This window comes from Gadus chalcogrammus, chromosome 18, assembly GCF_026213295.1.
Source record: "Gadus chalcogrammus isolate NIFS_2021 chromosome 18, NIFS_Gcha_1.0, whole genome shotgun sequence".
Classification (NCBI taxonomy): domain Eukaryota; kingdom Metazoa; phylum Chordata; class Actinopteri; order Gadiformes; family Gadidae; genus Gadus; species Gadus chalcogrammus.
This window is the reverse complement of record NC_079429.1, coordinates 9,243,031-9,266,344: the sequence shown is the minus strand read 5'-3', so window position 1 is coordinate 9,266,344 and position 23,314 is coordinate 9,243,031. Positions and strand designations below refer to the sequence as shown.

At 45.3% G+C, this 23,314-nt stretch overlaps 1 protein-coding gene across 1 annotated transcript; it reads right to left on the bottom strand.

The window, feature by feature from the left end:
* Positions 1-333: 333 nt before the first annotated feature.
* Positions 334-5,812, bottom strand: tekt3 (tektin 3). Its single transcript, XM_056577865.1, has 7 exons — positions 5,243-5,812; positions 4,139-4,222; positions 3,955-4,025; positions 3,564-3,707; positions 2,684-2,906; positions 839-993; positions 334-550 (listed from the first exon to the last, which is right to left on the bottom strand). The coding sequence occupies exons 1-7, from the start codon at positions 5,810-5,812 to the stop codon at positions 334-336; spliced, it is 1,464 nt and encodes a 487-aa protein (XP_056433840.1).
* Positions 5,813-23,314: the final 17,502 nt, after the last annotated feature.

The following is a 23,314-nucleotide window of genomic DNA, read 5'->3' as shown; positions in this document are numbered from 1 at the left end:
AGCGTGGGTAATGCCATAACAAAATAGGTATAGCCACTGTTATTCATATATGTTATTTTATCACTTGGATCCTGTTAAGTTAAAACATTTACCACCTCTAAATCACTCAACATACAAATATCTGAACTGAAGCCATTTTTCATCCCCAGTGAAGGTCCCCATTTGTGACCCAACACCCAACATATTCAACAACGTTACATGCCGGCTGAGTTAAGGATATCCATGCGGACTGCGGATGTATTTTCAATCTTAACACAGCACAGTGTGTGGGGTCACCAACAGGGCTAGGTCTCCCATCTCCCCTAGGGGGTCACTGTGAGGCGCCGGAGGCCATTAGGTGTAGCCCACCAGTCGGGGTGTGCTGGGGAAAGTCTTGCGCATGCCCATACACTTGTCCTGGTCCAGGAAGAGGGAGTTGGCCTTGACGGACAGGTCGTGCTCAAGGGTCACCTTGGTCTTGACCAGGGTGTGTAGGGTGGACTCGGCCTCTATCAGCCTGTCCCGGAGCTTATGGATGGTGTCCTCGATCTCCCTCACCTCGCCCACCAGCCTAAGCAGTGGGGAGGAGACGGATTATTAGGGAAATTAACCAGAAAACAATTTTATGATCATAAGAGGAAGAGCAATAAAGTGGAGCCTGCTCACATTGGCTATGAGCGCAGAAAGGAGTTTTAAAGTGAAATGACGTCGGTCTAACCATAACCCAAACATTTTATCGGTATATACCATTGAAAGTATTATCAACGTGAATTGACGTCGCTCTAAACATAACGCCAAGGTCTTAATTTTATTATGCACAAATGGTGTGGAGTTTAATCGAACTAGCTTTGTGAGTGACCTGTGATGGGGGTTGTCTCTACAGAGCTCAACGTTGGGCCTGCGTGTCCTCTCCTCTAGCCGGGTCTGGGCCACCTTCAGCGGGTTCTCCTTGTCCCTCAGGGCCTTCTTCAGGGAATCGATCAGCATCTCTGTCTGGAAGATCTCCTGAAGGGTCTACAGATGCCAACAAGAAGGAGACAAGTCAGCGACTCTGTGGTTTTTAGTGGTTAAAAAGGAGGAGTACTGAACCGTGTCAGATACTTGACAGTGTCAGATTTTTGCCTCTAACTCAGAGGATTTAATGTGATTCCAGATAATCACCTCTCCCTGCACTCCTAAGTGCCCCTTAAGAGTCAACCAGGTTTTATTAAAGACCGTGTGACTAACATCACAGCTGCTCTTCAGCAAATGAGCCCGCCCAACAGCTGATCTCATTTCAAACCCCATAAGCCCTTCAAAAGTCAACTCCCAGAACAATAGCTTTCAGTGTGGAGCAGGGAAGAATATAGCACTCACAAATCAACAAAGTGTCTGTTTAAGGATCCCGCCTTTGGACAGGGGCCCTCACACAATAAATAGAATGGGTTGAGCGTGTGCGTGTCATGATCCCTAACTCGATTATTGACTGACAGCCTCCAGCCACTCCAGAGCAGGGCGTTTCTTAGCATTCAGATACAAGTTTTTCATTTTGTTACTTTAGTATTATTCTTCAATCGTCTTTCTTGGGCCTAGTGTCATACTTTTGACCCCGCTACATTTTGAGCGCACATAGTTGGACACACACCGTAAGTCAAGTTTATAAGGAACTGGTCCGCAAGCTAAAATAGGCGCAGGCCAGATTTGAAGTCGGAGAACTAGAAAAACTGCTTTACGATATTGCGGGCGATGAGTGATGCGGGTGATCCTGAATCAGCTGTTACATTCCTGCCTCTTTGTTTAATTAGCGTCAGAGTTTTGACCGTCCAGACATCAGCTGATTGGTTTAGCAGCTGCTCAGGTTGTTTATAAACTGACAGCTCGCACTGCCTCGCAGTATTTCATGCCAAAGTTGTTTATTAACTGCAGTTGCATTGTCCCGTCACTCTTACCCTTGGAACAATGCATTCTTCTAGGATTTCTGTCATTGGACAGTATTCACAGCACATGAAAACAATACGGATGTATTTTTAAAAGCTAGGGTAACAACACCATGTGTTGGCATGGCAATCTTTCATTTATAATTGAGACCTTTCTTTACAGTTTATTGTTACTTGACTCAAGAACCAGTTTTGAGTATGTATTTTTGTCTACCCCAGCAGTTGGTGGTGAATAGAGAAAAGGCCTGAAGAAATGACGTAAATGAAGATATGTGTAAATGAACTTTTTGGTATACCAATGGTATGTTATCTAGTGTAGCCTTACACTGGTTAAATCCAGGCAAAACAATATACTTTTTGCATAGTAGTTCAGTCACTGAGACATCAAGATCCTCGAAGAGTTGATGATTGCTATAATTACTACATTTTAAAGAAATCCTTGGCTGCACTTGAAAGCCTTGAACATATTTTATATTTCATAATAATTAGTTGAATGTGTTATTTTTTTCAAAGGTTTTATATAACTGTTTTAATCCTCATATAGGCCAAAGCATCCATGAAGGGCTAACTAGTAAATGCCTCAAAGACCCAGCCAATTTCCCCCCCAAAATCTTTAAAGGCATAGTCCAAAATATAATCTGATGCACATATTTGAATAGAATGGGAATTAGGTTAGGAATACAAATTCACAAATAAGTTCTCTGGCTCAGTCATTGACATTGACATTGACACTGACACGTGACTCAACAGGTGAGAGCTCCAAGTCCACAAGACCTTAATCAAGTCACCTTAGCCAGGTGTGTCTGAAGGCTGTTTTTAGTGTCGGCGATCTCTGATATGCGGTTGGTGAAGGCTACGTTGGCGCTGTTGAACTGGGTCCACATGTCATTGGACGTGGTGCTCAGCAGAACCTCGATCTCATCCCTCAGCTTGTGGGAGGCAGCTCGCTGGCTCTGGGACTGCAGGATGTTGTCATCTGTGAACTTGGACCAGGACTCTGGTAGGGAGAGGCTGACAGAGCAGAACAACAGAGACACAGCTTGTATCCACCGTTTAGAGCCTAGCAGGAGGTTTTAGAATTACTATTGCACAGGAAGGGTTCATTGATTGAATCTTTGGTTGAGTGATCATTCATGTGTTCAATCATATGCATATTCATTGATTAGTTCTTCAATTGGTTAATTGATTGATTGATCAATGTATGAATTTGTTCTTTGGTAAAACTTGACAATAGGGGTACATCAATTTACCAGTCAAATTAGTTATAGCAATAATAAGAATTATTATATAGCTACTTGCTTAATACTACCTGACCTAATATTAATGAACTGTTAATTAATGTACCTTTATTGTAAAGTGTTACCAGTCCATTCATTCATGCATTCATTTATGCATTCATCGATACATACATACTGTACATCACTGGATTAATGGGTGGATTCATTCATCAATTTAAAGTATAGTCATACTACTACTTTTCATACTCATACTTTTCAGTCATACTCTTTAAAGTATAAATTCAAACATTGAAACATTCATCCATTGTTTTTGTCATATAAATTGTGTCGTCCATTCACTGCTGATATTCCAGACATGCCTCAAGCCATCACAAGGTATTCCTGCATACGCCAACTGATGAAGCCATCACAGTGTTGACGGGGAACTCACGAGGGGTCCAGTCTGTCGACTCCTCTGTAGTAGCTGATCCCATCCGAAGTGTTCCTCAGATGGTGACACCTGTCGTCTATCCTCTGGGCGGACACCTTGTCGCTCAGATCCCTCTCCAGCTCATGCTGAGCAGCTCGGTTTGACCTGGGTTAACCCGCGCAGCACAGGCCACAGTTGAAAGGCACGCTGGTATGTCGACAAATTGCTCCTTAAATTCGTCGCCGCCATTGTAAAAGTGTATCGAATGCCCTTGGTGTTACAGTAGGTTAGAGCTGAGCTATTTCAACTGTGTTCATTGCTGTGAGGATTGTATATATGATATGATAAAGGATGGATTCAAACATAAAATAAACGGATGCATATAACCCTGTATGTCTGGTCCAAGACTCACGCCAGTTGAGCGATGGCTCTGTCCAGATGCCTCCTCATTCTTTCCTGACAGGATTTGATGATTTCAACCTCCTGCATGCCACAACACAACACAGATACACATTCATCATTTTGATGAAGATGATTGAAATCTGCACTGTTCAAACCAATGACACTCAAGGAAACAAGTGATATATGGATAATACCCTTATGAGGTTCTTCTCCACATTATCATGGACCAGGTCAATGGACATCCGCCTCTCTCTGTGATAGAGACACTCTTGGGATACCTGTTGACAAATCAATCCTCCAAGTCAGGTGAAGATCTTCTGCCAACCAGCAAAGATCAGCGAACACAGATTGGTATACTGATCAGTGCAAATAATCTGTCTTCTGTGTTGGACACAAGCACATCACTGAGCGATATCTCAAACAGTCCTATGCAGTGAAATCAAATGTATCGTTGCCTCAGAAAATCGATACAATGGGCAGCAGAACCAGACTGGAAACTTGATATATGGATGTCCCTATGGCTACTTTATAAACCTTAATCAGGCATTGGAGAACACTACAGGCGTGGGAATCTTGCGGGTACAGGGGAAGCTGGGAAGATTCAATCAGAGAATTTGTGATGGGATGTAAATTGCAGAGCAGTGAAGAAAGGCCTTAGGTTCAGTGATGAAATCCCTTTAGCTTAAGTCATTTTGGGGCAAAGGCTTTGAGTAAATAGGAGATTACTAAAGTTCCTTGAGGTGATGGTCAGGTTTAATAGACGGATTAACCCCTCATTTTAGACGAGTGAAAGCGGTCCGATACAGACTTAAAGAAAAACATTGGTAAGAAGAAGATTAATTGATATTCTGACGTTTGGGTCCTGGCAATCTCCTCCTGCCATCGGATACGCAGGGTATCACCATCTCTCCAGCCAGATCAGGTGGAATACAACCTTGACGCCCAAAAGTATTCAGGGAAAAACAACACATTACCTGGACACCTCCTATAGAATGTTGCCTGGTAACTTAAACCGGACAGAATGTGACCTGATCAACAGTGAGGGAGGCCCTTGCTCTGTTGTTAACCGATCTATAGGACCCACACTGAGGGGCCCTGCCGGGAATGGCAAGTTAAGGTCCATTCGGTCCATAGATCCATCAATTATACAAACAAATGCAATGCTGGGCTGCGAAGGGGTCGTTGATGGAAGTTACCCATACAGGCGTATTAAAGTACACAGTCCATCGAGGTAGACACTCGATATTACACACACACACACGCACACACACATCCGCCCCTGTAAACACAACCCTGACCTGCAGGGGTCCCTCGGTCTCGGACAGGGCCCTCTCCAGCCTCCTCTTGACCTCGGCGAGCGCCGCGATCTCCGTCACCATGTTGTCTATCTCGTGGTTGAGCTCCGACCTCCAGAAGACGATGTCGTTCAGGCGCTCCCCGATGTTCTTGCTGGTGTACTCCTGAGTGCGGCGGGTTAGCTGCTCGCGGTCCTGCATCAGCCTCAAGGTGTCCTTCCGCAGGCGCTCCGCGCTGTTCCGGGACGACTCGGACTCGCGGTAGTTGCTCTGGTTGGACTTGTACCAGTCGTCGGGCGTGTAGCGGGTGCTCAGCATGGCTCTGTTGGACGGGTGGTACATGGTGTTGGAGCGCACCAGGTCCAGGTCCCCGTCCCTCCCCTGCCGGATGGACGGGATGGCGCTGCCGGCCCGGAGGTAGTTGTTGCTCCGCCACTGGTGGGAGACGGGGTTGAAGGTGAGGGGGAGCTGGGTGCCGCGGTAGCTGGAGGCCATAGTGGAGATGGCGGGCAGGAAGTGGCTGGTTTTGGGCCGCGCGTACGTGGCAGTCAGGGTGGATCCCAGGAGCTCCATCTTGACTTTAGATTTGATTCCCCTGGTTTTGCAAATATATAAAGTTATTTATACTTTTTTTAAGAATGTTTAAAAATGTGATAGACCTTCTTACAATATTCATAATTATACATATTAATGTATTTCACTTGAACAAATGAAGAGTGCAGACAATATGCATGATTCTTATCTGTTTTACTATTGACCCAGTGGTCTATGTTCTATTTTATTATGACAAATACAAAATAAAATATATTAACATTGTAGGAGGCCTACTCCTATTCTAAGCATAATCCTTTAAATAGACTTCTAGTCCAAATCAATTTACATTTATTAATTTTCATTTGATTATTTGACATGATTTGAGTTTTAAATTTACCAGGAATTAAGTGCAATTCACAAGTCGAACAATGAACTAAGAAGCAAAGGAAATAATTGTTACTTACCAAAACTAAATAAAATCCGGTTCTGGATAGCTCGGCGTGTCCCACCACTTGGTCGCGCTCACCTGGAAATGAGCTCAAGAACGCATTAAAGGTACACTCTCATGCATTATTGATAGGTCAAGAGTTTCAAGCCATTCATTCAACTTCAAGCTAGCCAATGGTAGTGGTGGTGGTGGTGGAGAAACTCTAGGCTGCACTCAGCAGCATAGGCTGTCCAAGATTTCTGTTGACACAGAAGCAGTTGCCACGGGTTACAATTGGAGAGGAGTAAAGCTGTTGGATGAGATTTAAGGATTAATTGTGAGCAGGTGCGCTGACTTTACTGAAGAATATATACAAAATTCCTAACTGTCACTGCAACGACAACTAACTTTTTCTAGTTCTGTAATGGGCCTTTTTCATTTGTTATTCACTGGTTAGAAACGGTTAATTTACGAGATCAGCCCTTATAAATGGTTTGAAAAGGGTAAAGTGTAACCGAACAAGCAGGTCAAGCATAGCTTGTTCCCATGACGTTCTTATTCTCTACGACCTGAGCTTCTCCACCACATAGTTTGGAGGCTTTGACTCATGTTCAGATTACAGTTTATTATGACTACAATCAAATTATTTTTTTCATTCTGAACACGTTTAAGAATCTAGTCTTAAGACACTTCATGGCTGTATTTGGAGCTAAGATTTATAAGTTAAGAGAGCGTCACCGATGTTTATCCAAAAAGGACAACAGCAAAGTTGACCCTCTCCCTAGGCGTGCGATAACGGGTCGTGTGGGTTACAGCTCCCTGCTCAATGATTCATGTCACAGGAAGAGTCCACGCAAGACACTGCTGCACAGAATAATAATCTGTGTTGTGTTACCTACCTGTGGGAATGGGTATCATTTACACTAATCTGTTCAGCAGGGGTGGACAGACAGATGATAGCCTGCTTTCCACAGAGGAGCCAGAGGAAGGGTACCAAGGCCTCATTCCTGATATCACCAGATTTGAATGGAGCAATGTTTGACACATTGCTTGAGTTGGCAAGACGTAAAAGTACCATGTGTCTAGGCATAATGAATAACATGCCGCAAGCAATGCTTATTATGAATGTACTGCAGTCAGTGGAAAATGGACTTGCTTAGTCCTTTTGATAAGCATTTTTGGAAACATTTTTTGTTTAGAGCATGACATCATTATGTTGGTTTAGTGTTGTTTCTGTCATGGAGGGTGATGTCCTCTTGTCCTCAGAGGGCTCCTCCCCATTGGGTGCTCTTCCACCGCAAAGTGTGAGCCAATCAGCGATAGTGTGCTGTGATTGTCTCCCTGGGTGTCTGTTGCTTTTACTAGGAAAACACAGCATCACTGCTTTGCAACAAGCCTCAGAATCCTCGACAGCAGACGAGCTGAGGCACGCCAATCCTTAAGTCAGTCGAGGTTCTCGATGATGGCATGGATGACGTTCATTGACCTGAGCTGATCCTACATCATGTGCAACACAACAAGTTTCCTCACGTTGATTTATGTTTATAAATGCAACAAAACACCATTCATGTTCCCTTTGATTACGATGAGTATTGAGCTGGATTGCGGGCATGTCGTCAAAGTCCAGTAGTGAGGAGGCTGGGCTTGATAGCAGGGCTACTCACAGCGGGCCCGGCAACTACTTTCATAAACATAGATGTTTAGATTTAGAAAGGAATGACATGTCCATTCTCTGTCCCTCCCCCACCGAGTTGCCTCAGCATCACTTAACATGGCGAGGTTGAAGAAGGCCACGTCCGAATGCGCAACTATGCCTCCCTGACCTCAGACTCTATAAATACACCCCAGAAAAAGTATCGGAAAGCCATCCCACCAATTTGAAATTCCTCCACTCGGTTGGATAGAGTTCTGAGGGTCCCCGGACCCCCCAGCCCAGAACGTGCATGAGCGAAATATTTATAAAATGTGTGTATTATGTATATACATAGCGCCTTGTGGCCTACTCACTTTAGTAGCAGTTCAGAAATTGCTTTCTTTTCTGATTGTTTGTTTTTAATGTTGTTGTTTGTATTTAACAAACCCCAAAAACAAATAGTATGTAATGTAACATGATAAAGATGTTTGGTGTAATGACCAAGTAACAACGTCAGATCAAGCATTCTACAAATTTTGGCTACCAAAAGCTGACCCTTATTTGTACACCTGGCAACCACTTCTAAACATTGACTCATACAGTTGTTCTCTAAACAAAAACAAAGACCACTTCCTGAAAGTGTGTGAGTATGCCTACAATTGTGACATCTGTTATGATCTGTTCGTGAAAAGGTAATGCAGTGCTTCTCTCAATATGTTGGTGGTTTTAAAAGGGGCTGGTATCATAATCCCAGTATGAGGTACTTGACACCTCAAATGGATTTGTCCTACCATGGCCCCCGTATGAGAACTGATACAGACTGGCATTTGGACAGAAGAGACGCTAAGAATGACTGAACCTAGAGCCAAAGAGATCTCAGGTAACGACGAAGGGCGTATACATGGGGTTTGGATTTCGGTATTTGGTCAATGTGTGTTATGGAGTAACCTAGACTGCCTGAAACACAGTTTAGCCCTGGAAATAAACAACTTTGGAATCCGGGCCCCCACTGCACGTGAGCATGCATACAAACAGACACTTTCCCTCCCATTGACAACACACACACACACACACACACACACACACACACACACACACACACACACACACACACACACACACACACACACACACACACACACACACACACACACACACACACACACACACACACACACACACACACACACACAAACACACCCTCACAGCAACAGACAAAAAAGACTCATGCTCACACCCACACCCACACGCCGTTTAAGCCTTGACATTGTCCTTCAAACTTTGCGATTGACCTGACCATGTCACCCGCTTATCAGGTATGAATAGACAGGGGAAGGATTTCCGATTGTCGATTACCATTCACACCCAATGAAAACATTTCCTGTTTGGTTGCCTCTCTGGCCTCTCTGTTTTCACATGCCCCTCCCCCCATAGCAACACTGAAAGCTTCCGGCAGGCGAAAATATCTCATCTGGTCTTCCAAGTCTCTCTTTCCTCTCTCTCTCTCTCCCTTTCTCTCTCTCTCTCTCTCTCTCTCTCTCTCTCTCTCTCTCTCTCTCTCTCTCTCTCTCTCTCTCTCTCTCTCTCTCTCTCGCTCTCTCTCTCTCTCTCTCTTTCTCACACACTCTCTCTCACACTCTCTCTCTCTCTCACTCTACTCTCGCCCACCCCTAGCATACAGGCCATTGTGATGAAATTGATCACCTTTCATGAATTGTGGATGGTGGCTGGCTATGAGGAGGGCGGCCACACCTGGAGAAAAACACAGGAGAGAAAGCCGAACATGTAACCAAACCTTGCCGAGCTAAATACCTGTTTGAAAACAAATAAACTCATGTGTACGTATTGCCTCATGGCAATGACAATCATCAAGAGAGCAGAAAGAGCAGTAACTAACACATTAATGGAACAAAGGAAGAGAATAAAAACCTGCTTGAAAAACGTAGGTTATTTGAACCTGAGGTGGATCATACAAGAGAGTCCACTTCCGAACATGGTCAAGCCTCCTTGAAGTTACTCGGACACGCTATGTGCACACACTTATACTTGTAATCTTCCACTTTACCAGGACCAAAACCTCTGCTTATCCTTCGCCGTCATTGCCTCACCCTGTTAAGGCTTCCTTATTCACCAAGTGATCCGAACGCTCTGTACTGTAAAAATGAGTTTGTGCTGATTGTGTTTATTGGATCACTGAACTCAGTTGTTGTCACCTGGCTCATCTGCAGCATGTGCGAGTGATTATGCTCTTACCTCCTGCTGGGTAAGCTACATTCTACCCCAGTCAGCTCAGCACACGCATACTTACTTTTAATTGAGTTACGGCCAAAAATGTCATTAGTTGAGGGAATTAAACGCTGAAGCCAGTAAGATGTTCTTTTTTTCCAGAGTCATCGTTGCCCTTTTTATCTTCAGGTCGCTGACTTGTGCTCCTTCCCTCTGTTTGTGTTTCACCCTCTGTGTAGAGCTTCTGTCTTACCCTAGTTTAGTAAAGAAGACTTTTTCTTTTGTTTGCCTAACTGGAGATAAAGTTCTTGTCACTCCTAGATACCAATGGCAATTCAAATAAACCCCTCTGGTTTTCTGATTGCTCCCTAAGTCACGTGGAGCATGGCACATTAACCTCTTTACAAACACACCAGCCCTAGTGACTGAACAGTCAAGACGTTGAACTATTGGTAGCTGGGACAGTAGATGTTAGTGGTGGTGGGTGATGGGGAATGGTGTCGGAGGTGGTGTTGATGTGTGATAATGACGGTGGCAGTGTTGATGGTAGTGGCGGTGTTGGAGATGGTTTTGTTGGGGTGGTGGTGATGAGGTTGGAGGTGGTGTTCGTGATGGTGGTGTTGGTGGTGGGGATGTTGTTGTTGGAAGTGGAGGTGATGATGTTGGAGTTGGTGATGGTGGTGGTGTTGCAGGGGGTGGTGATACACAAAAAAACAAGCTATTCGTGGCCGATGTGGCTTGCCCTGACCATCACGGCAGAAGCAGCTTAGTGGGTATATAACACGACAGTTCAGTCGCAGCAGGCTCACAGAGTGGGCGTTGAGGCTGTGAATTCAGGGCTTTGTCCAGCACACGGTCATCACATTCCACTGGAGCCACAGTGCGGAGAGCAGCAGAGGGGAGGGTAGAGGGTGGAGGCCAGGGCAGGACATGAGAGAGAGGAGCCAGGAGATCAGCATGATGAGCGGGACCTCCCCCCCCCTCCCTCCCCACCCAACCCCTGCTCCACAATGTGACTGGAAGCGACAGGAGAAGGAAAGAGGTGGTCCATAAACAGTGGATGTGTCATGTCACCACCGCTGGAAAGATCACACTTCAGAGGAGCATGGAATCTTCTCACACTCCTGTAGAGAGCTATTCATATTGCTCTATAAGTGGAAGAAGTTGCAAGGGACAGGTATAGAAACATTGTGTACGTTTATACACACAATGTCCCTCCAGACGGTCATTTGAGAGCCATGAGATAGAGGTCTTTGCAGCAATGATTGTCGATTCTGAATCCTCAAACCAAGCCCGTTAATAAGAATATTCCCTGAAGCCCAGCCACCGACTGGTTATCAGGAGGTACTGCACGGCTAATTTGCATTAATGGAGTGCTCTGTTTTGATCTTTGCTTGGATCCTTGCCTTGCAATGGAAGATATGAGTAATTCGCATCACCCAGTTGAAAACATGCGCATGCACTTCCCCATCACACACACACACACACACACACACACACACACACACACACACACACACACACACACACACACACACACACACACACACACACACACACACACACACACACACAGACACACACACACACACACACACACACACACACAGACACACACACACACACACACACACACACACACACACACACACACACACACACATACATACACAGCATTGTGTATAGGTTGCAGAGGCATATATAGCCTAAACATTGAGCCAGTGGAATCCAGCCGTAGAGTTTGCTTTTAATTAGAATTGTTATGATTAGTGGTATTGGTTTGCTGCACATGCATTCCGAACTATATTTGAATTCAAGTTGTTTTGTTTGGTTTTCCGTCAACAGCCTTGAAAAAATTCTCAATAAATTTTGTATGATTTTTTAGAAGCTATTATTAATTATCAATTTCCTGAGTGGCGTGTTTGTTAAAGCTTTGAGATGGATGTCCACTGAGGTTTACTGCGAAGCTGTAGCGCTCACTGCTCATTGCTGCTTATGAAGGCTAGCTATTCGTGGCCAGAGGTTTATAAAGCGCAGAACAGTGTAGCGTCTCACTGCTGACTCAGGCATGGAGTTATTCACCGGGTGTGGTTGATTGTACTCTAAGCAGACCTCCACCCCAAATTAGGGTAAAAAGGCAGTCCAAGTGGCTCATGTCGAGGGAATTCACCGTGGACCATAAAAGCATCAGATCAGCTACACGGTGACTCATGGCGCTGAAAGACTTAAAGATCATGAGCGAGGCACTCCACATTCCACCGGTCTTTCCGAACAGCAAAGGCACAGTTTATCCCGACATGTGGCCAGATGCTGTACAGTTCCTGCACAGAGCCAGAGAATAAAAGAACAATGAGGAGGAGATGCTTAAAAAATTATGTATTTCTCCCTTTCCGTTTTTCACACACGCTCTTTCAACCTCGCCCTTATTCTGCTCGCCAAACTTTGACCCCTTGGTTCATGCACAATGTAGCATGTCTTTCTCTCTCTCTCTCTCTCTCTCTCTCTCTCTCTCTCTCTCTCTCTCTCTCTCTCTCTCTCTCTCTGAAGTCGTTTTTTTACAACCATGCTCTGTCTGTGCCACTTCACACAATGAGTTGTCTGTCACTGTCAATGGGAAAGCAGGCCCTGCACAGCTGGACCTTTGGATGAAACACAGTTCCCTTTAGGCAACAACGGCAAAAGGGAGGCGCATGCTCCAGCCCCACATTGACTCTACGACGGTTGCCATGCCATGAACCCCTAAGCCCCTACCCCCCTAGTATTTTACAGGAGTCTGTAGCGTACATTGTTCTCTGTCTCCCTCCAAGAGCAGAGCTAGTATGATAAAATCAAAAGGCTACAGCTTCTCTTCCCTGCCATATAGGCCACATTCCTCTGCATGCCAAGTCCTTCATTTATGAAGGACTTGGCAATTTTTATTTATTCACATATGTCTGGAAACGATTATCAATGATTGCAATTCATAATTTCTCGACGATTGTTATCGAGGACTTCCCAGTATAATAGTAGGACTGTTGTAGGACTGTCTCTAAGTGTAAAAGATCATGACCAACACCATCACCATAGTAGTGGTGCTGGTATGTTGTCCCTCTCTACCCAGCATGTTGTTGACCACTGATAGTGGCTAGCTCTGCCAAATTTGCCAAGCATGTCCCAGAAAAAAAATCGAGTTAAAAACAGACGTGCTATTTCTTTAATGTAGATTAGCAGTCGATGTTCCCGGAACACATAATCTGCGTTATAAAATACCACAAAATGATGCAGTTTTTCTGTCAGTTAGCAAAATAATTCACGATAGTTTGGAATTCAAATTCACTGGGAATGCATCGCAGCTGCTGCACCATGCACCACTCTTGCATACTTGCTGCGTGCTGCCAAAGGTCAAGGAGCATGGGCCTTCGTATCGGATGGATTCCCCAGCATGTTCTCAAGTTAAGCTGCATGCATGCCGCACCCTGTTGCTGGGACCAGTTAGCAATGAGTGATTAGACTTGGGCCATTTCTTGAGCATATTCAATACAAACACAGTCTTTATATACAGAGTTCTGATGAGATTATCTACTTCATGAATCTAATTGAGGGTGGATTCCTCTCGAGTTCATCCAGTTCAAACGTAAAATTTTTAGGTATGGAATTTAGTTAGATAGCTTTTCAATCCACCCGCTTTCATACATAATGGATCGATTCAGGTGACATCCTTTTTGGGTGTTGAAATTACACATGCTTTGACTTGAAGGATGAACCAGATAATTAAAAGGCACAAAAAGGAGGGCAAGATCTGAGCCCATTGTCCGAAGGCCTTTGCAACCAACCCGCCTTCCAAAATGCCAATGTTGTCTGGTCTGAGTCGACAACAAGCTTTCAAATTGTTCCCTTTCACCCAAATTTGGCCCCGGGCAGAATGGCGCTATTCTTCGAGGGACCGCGTCTAGAACAGACCCAAGAGATAAATCCAAGCAGCTTCCCAGGCATTCTAAGACCCTCCTATTAGGTGGGCGTCTTTGGTATTCTTTGTTCCGTTACAAGAAATAATTCAGACTTTCTCTTTTTTTCACTTTTTGGGCCCAAAATGACACCGTAGGTTGAGTTTACCAGAATGGCCGTGTGGGTCTTCCAAAAGGTCATACATTCAGCGGAGGTTGAAGGTTCTGAGCAGGGTGGATGTATGGGACCAATATGCTCGCTCTGGTCCTTATATGGGCGTTGCACATATGATAGGTGACCTGTACTAAAGTCTGGGCCCCGGACTCTGGCAAGAGGAATGACCAAAGAGACATGTTACCACTTTGGGAATATATTCTTGTGAGGTTCCGATGATGATACTGTTGACAGTGGGAGCATGTGTACTGGTTTGTCAGGTGCATGTGCCACGTGAGCCATACTCTCAGCTATGAATTATCCCCCCCCCCACCCCCGATGCCATGGCATTCGGCACTGTACACCAACTCCTCATGGTGTGTGTAGACAGGACGGGATACAGCAGCTGGGAATGCATATTGACCTCACTGGGAGGAGCCAAGGTCACCATTAGTAGTGAGGTCAAAAGAAAGCTCAGCTCTGTTTTCGGGCCGTGCACCACAGAGATACAATCCCCCTAATTGAGACCAGATATGGTGTACCATATGGTCGTTCATTTGGGAAGGAGATAAAATGTGTAGTGTATATTAATCATGAGGTAAGAGGTAAGAGAGCTGTAGGGGGTCCACCAATGAGGTATGTGTATCTGGATGTCACACTAAACCCACGATCATGTTGAGATTCACATGTCAGCGAATAGTCTAGTCAGCTCTCCAGAGATCTATGGCTTACGAATCTCCTGTTTACAAACAGATTGACCATGTACCAGGTGGTTATGGTTCCAGCCATCACCCTAAGCTATTTCTGTCTACTCTCTATCTCTAACCCTCCTCAAATGTATTGGCGTTACTGTTTCACTACAGATTCTACCCCTATTGATTGTAACAGAAGCTGTTGCGAATAAAAGTCCATTTGTTTAACACAGCATCCCTTACCCTCTCTCTCTCTCTCTCTCTCTCTCTCTCTCTCTCTCTCTCTCTCTCTCTCTCTCTCTCTCTCTCTCTCTCTCTCTCTCTCTCTCTCTCTCTCTCTCTCTCCGTTTTTCCATGAGGTATTAAGGTCGACCACCCAGGGCCTGCGACCGCACACCCACTAGTACAGGAACCCATGGAGGCCTTTTCCAGTGTTCCCGCCTTGTCTGTCTGTCTCTCTCTCTCTCTCTCTCTCTCTCTCTCTCTCTCTCTCTCTCTCTCTCTCTCTCTCTCTCTCTCTCTCTCCCCTCCTTCCCCTCTATTTCCCTACCACGTGGGTCCTGATCATCATCATAACCATCATCATCACGTGCTCGGAAGATATGCTGCCCTCCCACTGCTGAAGATAACAGGGGACAGCTACATTCCAACCCGGGCTTCCTTATGCTCATGTTGGAAATATATAGAGGCCAAACGGTGATCGCTCTTATCTCACAAAACTCTGAGTGCATTCGTGCATTCATTCTACAGCAAGGGTGTCCTCAGTGGGAATCAAACCCTTGCCACCCCTGGAAGTGTTAATGCCATGCCGTCCCGGGTCTGCTTGCTAAGAGCATCCCTATCACCCATGCCCACCCTCCTTATTCCCCCATAGACAGCTGCAGACCACCGACCACTGCTGCACGTGTGCTGAGGGTTAAGGGGTTTTCAAGATGGGTCCCGTTCATCAGCTTTCTTTTTGGCTGTTAGGGAAAACTCAACAGGAACATGTGGTTAATGCAAAAAAAAAAACGTATCGTAAAGCATATGCATCGAGACTGGTGCTCACAGTTCCTCATCTACAGCACGGTCCAGGAGCACTTTGCTGGCTCTCCCGCTCTTTGTAAAAGTATTGTTTGCATCAGCTTAGTAGCGGGGTGTGGTTGAGCAGAGGCTGATTGAATCTATGGATTGATGACGTTGAAGATTCCCATTGCAGGGAAGAGAGTTAAGAGTTTCTGCTTAATATGTTGTTCCTGTTGAGCTTGTTGATCCTGGAAGACCAAATATGATTTAAGAGTATTAAAGGATTTAAATTAGACGTCAAGGATGGATCCACCCAGCTGTAAGGTTGACCAACTTGACTAAGTCCATGACAGAAAATTGCACTGGAAAGATCTATTACTTTCAAGAGCACGTCAGAGTGTCAGAGCCGGGCCTGTTGGAATTCATATCATCGCTATTCATCTAACGCCAACGCTAGGACACACACACATACAGACACACACAGACACACACAGACACACACAAACCCACACACACACACGCACACACACACACACACACACACACACACACACACACACACATACACACACACACACACACACACACACACACACACACACACACACACACACACACACATACACACACACATATTTGCACCCTGCCCATAATCCCAGAGACTAACTTGGCATATAATGCACACAACCAGACAGTGAAGAATGTGGCATATTGGTGCGACAGCTCAGCAGTCCTGATGCATAACGGGTTCAGTTTCCAGAACCAAATACAATCAGAGTGGTTACACAGGGAAATAAATTGCGTTGTCTCCCCTTGTCCTTAGAAGGCCTGTAGATTCAGTACTCCCTGCACAATTATGTATTGGCATGATGCTTTAACACTGTTTATGATATGTGCACTTCATTGGCCGTGACTCACATGCACGATACATACAGTAATGCAGACTATTCACACGTACATACAGAAACGGACACTCAGACACACACACACACACACACACACACACACACACACACACACACACACACACACACACACACACACACACACACACACACACACACACACACATACACACATACATGCTTGCACATACACAAACACACAAATACACAAGCTTGCACAAACACAAACCCACAAGCTTTCACATGCACAAACACACGGACAAGCTGGCACATACACACACAGACACACACACAAACACACACACAAGCTGGCACATACACAAACATGCACGCGTGTTTACACACACAAACACAGTCACTCACTTCTAACTTTAATTGCTGCGTGGATGTGCTGGGTTGAAAGAGCTCTCTCAGTAGACTCTATCTGAACCCAGAAAACAAAGGGCTGCAGTCGGGACAGTGTCGTCCGTCCACTCCCCCACCGTCACCAGGGTTCATATCCAGTGATAATGTCTCTGTCTGTTGTTTTGATTGTTTTGATTCGCCCTGACATTCTCCCACTTTGCAAATAGATATCATACCATATTCCCACCACTTTTGTTACCCTTGTGCACTGTTTGTGTGTTTGTGTGTGGTGTGTGTGTGTGTGTGTGTGTGTGTGTGTGTGTGTGTGTGTGTGTGTGTGTGTGTGTGTGTGTGTGTGTGTGTGTGTGTGTGTGTGTGTGTGTGTGTGTGTGTGTGTGTGCATGTCTCTCGTCCTCGTGTGCTTGTGTGTGTGTGTGTTTGTGTGAGCATGTCTCTCGTTCTCGTCTGTGTGCGTGTATGTGTGTGTATGTGTGTGTGTGTGTAGGTGTGTGTGTGTGTGTGTGTGTGTGTGTGTGTGTGTGTGTGTGTGTGTGTGTGTGTGTGTGTGTGTGTGTGTGTGTGTGTGTGTGTGTGTGTGTGTGTGTGAACGTGCACACACATGTGTCGCAAGCCTCATTGGTGTGTCTGCATGTGTGTATTTGTCTCTGTCCCTCTCCCTCTGTGTCAGTGCATGTCTCTGTTGTTGTCTGCGTATGACTGTGTGCGTGTGTGTATGCGCGTGTGTATGTGTGTGTGTATATGTGACCGTCTCTGTGACAGTGACTCTGCATTTCTTTTTGAAGAGTCACGCACGATGATGCAACTGCTCCTCCCCATCCTTCCCCCCACCCTCTTGTTAGTAACCAGGCACAGTTGTCCCCCATTCTCCCATTCCCCCACTCGCCCACTCCCCCACACCCCGTGAGGTGGAGGGAGGTTTAGGATGGTTGAGAGGTGGCTCAAGCCGGGAGCAGAGGACGATTTGGTGTTTCACCAAATGTCACCCGTGTCAAATTAGCGATTGATGCCAAATTGGCATTGGCATAACCTCTTGTCTTATCCCGGTGTTTGAGGATGATGCCGAGAGAGGAATCGAAGAGTTGGATTTTCTTTTGCACAGAGGAAGAACAGGTGTAGGTTGAACAGTTGGGACTAGGGGAGCGAGGAACAAGCTATTGCTTCTCTTGGCTGATAGAAACACAGAGGGAGGAAATAGGAGACAGTGACAACCATTGAGTCAGCAGCAAATATGTTCCATACAGGTTTTCATTCAGATTGAGTCCTCCTGTATTACTGTGGGATGATTAAATGCTGTGTCCAATAATGTACTGTCCTCTATCGATAATATATATCGACATCGTATCTGGTTCAAATGCAGGACTAGACACCGGGCTCCACAGCCAGTCACGCAGCTCTGTGAAGCTGTCCGGAACAGGGCGTGTCCAGGCCTGGCCATCTATAAAATATAAAGGTTGGGACGAGGGAAAGACACAGAGACTCTGAGAGGATTTATTCAAGGAGAATACTGAGATCGAATTACCTCATCTGCCTGTCTGTCTGCCTGCCTGTCTGTCCCTGTAAGGACAGGCGGTCTGGGTAAGTAGCTAAAAGCCTCACTAAGGGAGACGACCACAGTGGTCAATCACTCATCCCATTATCGTCCATTGAATATTTATCATTGACTCTGACAGACAAAGTCCCATTGGCTGGAAGTGATTAGACTGAAGACCAATCAAAATAGAGGCAGATCCATGGACCCATCCTTGTTGTGATGAAGAGGAGGCTTGTGTGTTTTATATAGTGATGTGAGTGACATACATTCATGTTGACAGAGTCCGACAAAGTGAAGGTGCAGGTTTGTTATGATGTCTGATGGTAGGAGCCAGAGGCAAAACGAATGTGATTAGGACTGATTATAGCACTGCAAGCGAATCGGGTTACGGGCTTTGTCTAGGATGCTGATTGCATTACTGAAAGAATAGATCCATGCCCCCCCCCCCCTTTGCAATACATTCAAATAAAGTTTGAATGTATTTCAAAAACGTTGACTGTAGTTGAAAACACACACACGCACACACACACATACACACACACACACACACACACACACACACACACACACACACACACACACACACACACACACACACACACACACACACACACACACACACACACACACACACACACACACACACACACACACACAAACACACAAATGCAGCAGTGAAAACACCTGAATGCATTCTAATTTCTCACAACAGGAACACAATATATGTGAGGATAAGATCCATACAACAGAGGATTAGAAAATTCCAGATCCTTTTAAAGCTGATTATACACTTCCTGAGTTGGTTAGCTACCCCTGTTAGGTGGAAACGAGGGGACAGCAGAATTCAAAACGTCTGCTGGGCAACCGACCAGTCTGGGTTCTGTGTAGACGACAGAGCAGGTGGAGGCCCGGCAGTGCAAGGATTCTAGCGCAGAGGTATCTCTTTAAACATCTTGTCATAGAGCTGGGTTGCAGCAATGTACAAAGTGGAAATGGATATTGATTGTTACATAAATCAAATGGATGATGATATAAAATAGCTTGTGCCGCACAAACATTGACCCTCCCTTCTGTCCGGTTTAGTAGTGTTCAGTAAAGAAAAAAACGCAATCGGTATTACATTGGTTTGGCAGGTTGTCGTTTGTACATTTATGTGGGGGTTTCCCTTATTTTCTGGCCACAAAAAGCAAGATGTTTTTAGGAGGTAATCATCAACTGGGACGAGTTAAGCCTCCTCACACAATGTATACACCATCTACATGCACGTATGTTTTATCTCAAGCTAACAGATGGTGTAGCACATCCATGCATAGGTTACTATTCGGCCGTCATGACCCTGAGAGCTGATGTGTTGTTCTTCCTCCCACCACTCCTCCTCCTCCTCCTCCTCCTCCTCCAAAGAATCCTAATTTGCTCTCTTCCTGTTTTGGGCCTTTCCTTCATCCCGTCCTCTCTCTCTCTCTCTCTCTCTCTCTCTCTCTCTCTCTCTCTCTCTCTCTCTCTCTCTCTCTCTCTCTTGCTCGCTCTTTTCTTATTTTCTCCTCTACCATGTATTCCTGTCCCTAATGAGCCTCAGAGGCCCATCTTGAGAGGAGCAGGAAAAGGACGATATATCTGCATTCCTCTTTGTCTTTCTCTTGGCAGGTGATGAGGGATCTCATGGGTCATTAGACTATTTCCTGCGCTGAACGCTATAGGACAGTAAAACACATGCCGGCTGTTGGGCTCGGGTCGGAAAGGGAAATCCAAGCCTGTTGAACTGGGGAGATCATATCTATTTGTTATTTTTGACCAATCAGTTCAATAAGAATTATGCTTGCTTGCTTTTAATCAGATCAAAGCACAAATGTGGGTTTAAACAAGGTCGTTGTTTTTTTTATTATTATTTTGCCAATGAGTTACCGACATTGTAAAGTCTGTTTTCCAAGTATTTGTTAAAACAACAAATCAGTGAATACTTTGGAGTGATTGAGACTTTGTGTGTGTACTGTGCAGAGACGGTGTGAGCTAAGTTGTTAATTGGAGCCGATGGAGAGCAGTTTTGTTTTGCTTAGCCTTGTGCCAGATTGTGTTCTGTGCGAGTGTAAGTGTTCTAGATGTTGCTGTTATTTTAAACAATGGATTGGGGCATGGAAACTTTGCACGTGTGTGTGTGCGTGCAAATGTGCTTTTGTGTTTGTGTGTGTGCGAATGTGCATGTGTGTGTGTGTTTGTGTGTGTGTTTGTGTGCATGTGTATGTGTGCATGTGTGTGTGTGTGCATGTGTGTGTGTGTGTGTGTGTGTGTGTGTATGTGTGTAAGATGGCAGTTGCACGAGACAGAAAGCCAGCGCCCGTTTAATGCTGGAAACGCTAAGGGGGAGGCATTGGCCTGGGGTGACCTGGTGTGTACTCCAGTCCCTGAACAAGGGCCAGGCCCAGACTTCCAGCCAACCAATGACAAACTACAATGATAAAACCAAAAAGAAGAGAACAAATGTTTGTCGTAAGTCAAAGCACCGGCTCGTGCCATGGTGGCATTCCGAAAACAAACACAAGGTACTTTTACAACGAGACCTCTTGAGAACTCAGACCTACAGCTGAGCTGGGGAAAATGTTTTCAATACTTGATCTTTGGCATCGAAGCGGTGATAGCAGGCAGGAACGCCGCTCGTACGTTGGCGACAGTTCTGGTAACATACGAAGCATCCCGGGCATGCCAAGCTGGGGGGGCCTTCCGCTTATAAATACACACTTCGAGACACGTCTGAAATTCACAGAGGGGTCTTTCACAACCCCGCCCTCCCCTCCCCCCTCCATCCCCAGCGCCCCAAACGTTGGCCCTGCTCAAATGATACCAGCTCCTCCGCATGGTGTATTTGTGTGTGGCGTAGCCTACTAGTATGTGCCCGGGTCGGCGCAATCGCTCCACCAGATACCGGACAGGTCACCGCCAGGGTGTGTGCGGCCCGTGAGCTGCAGGCCCCGCCCCCGAGTATCAAGGGCCAGGGAAAAGGAGTTGAGGATTTACAGATAATTAGCTGCCTCTCTCCCGTCCCCCGTGGGCCGCTCCCCATCTCCAGGGGCGAGATGTGTTCAAGGGCAATCAGGGGTCACAACCGCATCTCTGTCGTCTCAGTCGGACAGGGGATAGACACCGCGCTGGCGCTGATCCAGTACCTCATCGTAATGATGATAATGATAATTATTATTATTATTATAAGAATAATGATGATAGTAATAATAATAATAACACATTATTATTATTACTTACACAACATGAGAATGGGGCAGCCTAAGCAGACACAGTACACATCGGTAATCAGAAATCCTGATATATATTATATAACTACAGAAGAGAGAGAAATAGAGAGAGAGAGAGAGAGAGAGAGAGAGAGAGAGAGAGAGAGAGAGAGAGAGAGAGAGAGAGAGAGAGAGAGAGAGAGAGAGAGAGAGAGAGAGAGAGAGAGAGAGAGAGAGAGAAAGAGAGAGAGGGAGAGAGGGAGAGAGGGAGAGAGGGAGAGAGAGGGAGAGAGCGGGAGAGCGGGAGAGCGGGAGAGAGGGAGAGAAAGAGAGATGAATTATTCTTAAAGGCAAATTAACCTCTAACCTCCACAGGTGATCAGGACTATCAAATCAAAGTCGTTGTTTTCAGGCAAGACCCCTAAGATAATTTTGAGGTAACTTAAATGCTACCGAGGGCATGTTGTTGGTCAGATATTGGGTGATAAGTAGGGCAGCCTCACATTCGTAGTATGTCTCGTAGTATTATCAGTCCTAGTTCTTTAGAAATTGACACAATTAATTTCACAAATACAAAACCCTAGGGATGGGGTATGTAGGGTGACACTGTCTTTGTCATTGTCTACTTGTCTACAAAAACTTAAAAAATGAATAATTGTATCAATATTGAAGTTGGCATTTTTCAGTTTGCTTCTTAAATTAGCTGTGTATACCTGACGTGTGGTGTAGCAGAATATAGCGGTCTTCAGAATGCAGGCGTCAAGGAGATGTGGTTAAATAAGTGCTGGCCCGAAGGTCCACACCCCTTAAAAGGTGGTCTGAGCACCTCCAAAATAGCAGCTCTGTTTCAGGACCTTCTCACCTGCTCCACCGTTGCTCAGAGTGTGCCAAGCACACGTAAAGGCAGGCCGTAGGTGCAGCGTCACATGAATGAGTCTTCAGTCCGTCAGAACATTACACCTCAAAAGTGTAATGACTCACGAGTAATAATAATAATAATAATCAATTTTATTTGAGGGCGCCTTTCATAGCACTCAAGGTCACCTTACAGGGCAGTGTTTAAAAAAAAAAAAAAGTAAGGGTGAGAATAGAGCATACAATTGACATTAGAAAATCGACCCTAAGATAATAGAGATTTGAGGTGCAGGATTGAGGAAAGATTCTGAAGAAAGTGCATTACGATAATAACAATGTTATGTGTACCACAAAACAATAGTCATAGGTAACACAGAATAACACCATGGTCACTCATATGTAAGATAAGTATGACAAGTATTTCCAGAAGAAAATACTCTCCACTGTCAAGGAACCACGCCTGTTCAGAGTTTTTTATGGGGAAATCGTAAAAGATGTGAAAGGCCTGGTTGGGTGATAAGGTCTAATGAGTAATGCAGTGTTCATGTGATAGTGTAAACAGAAAGGAAAGGTAGTGCTATCACGGAGATGTCTCAATGATAG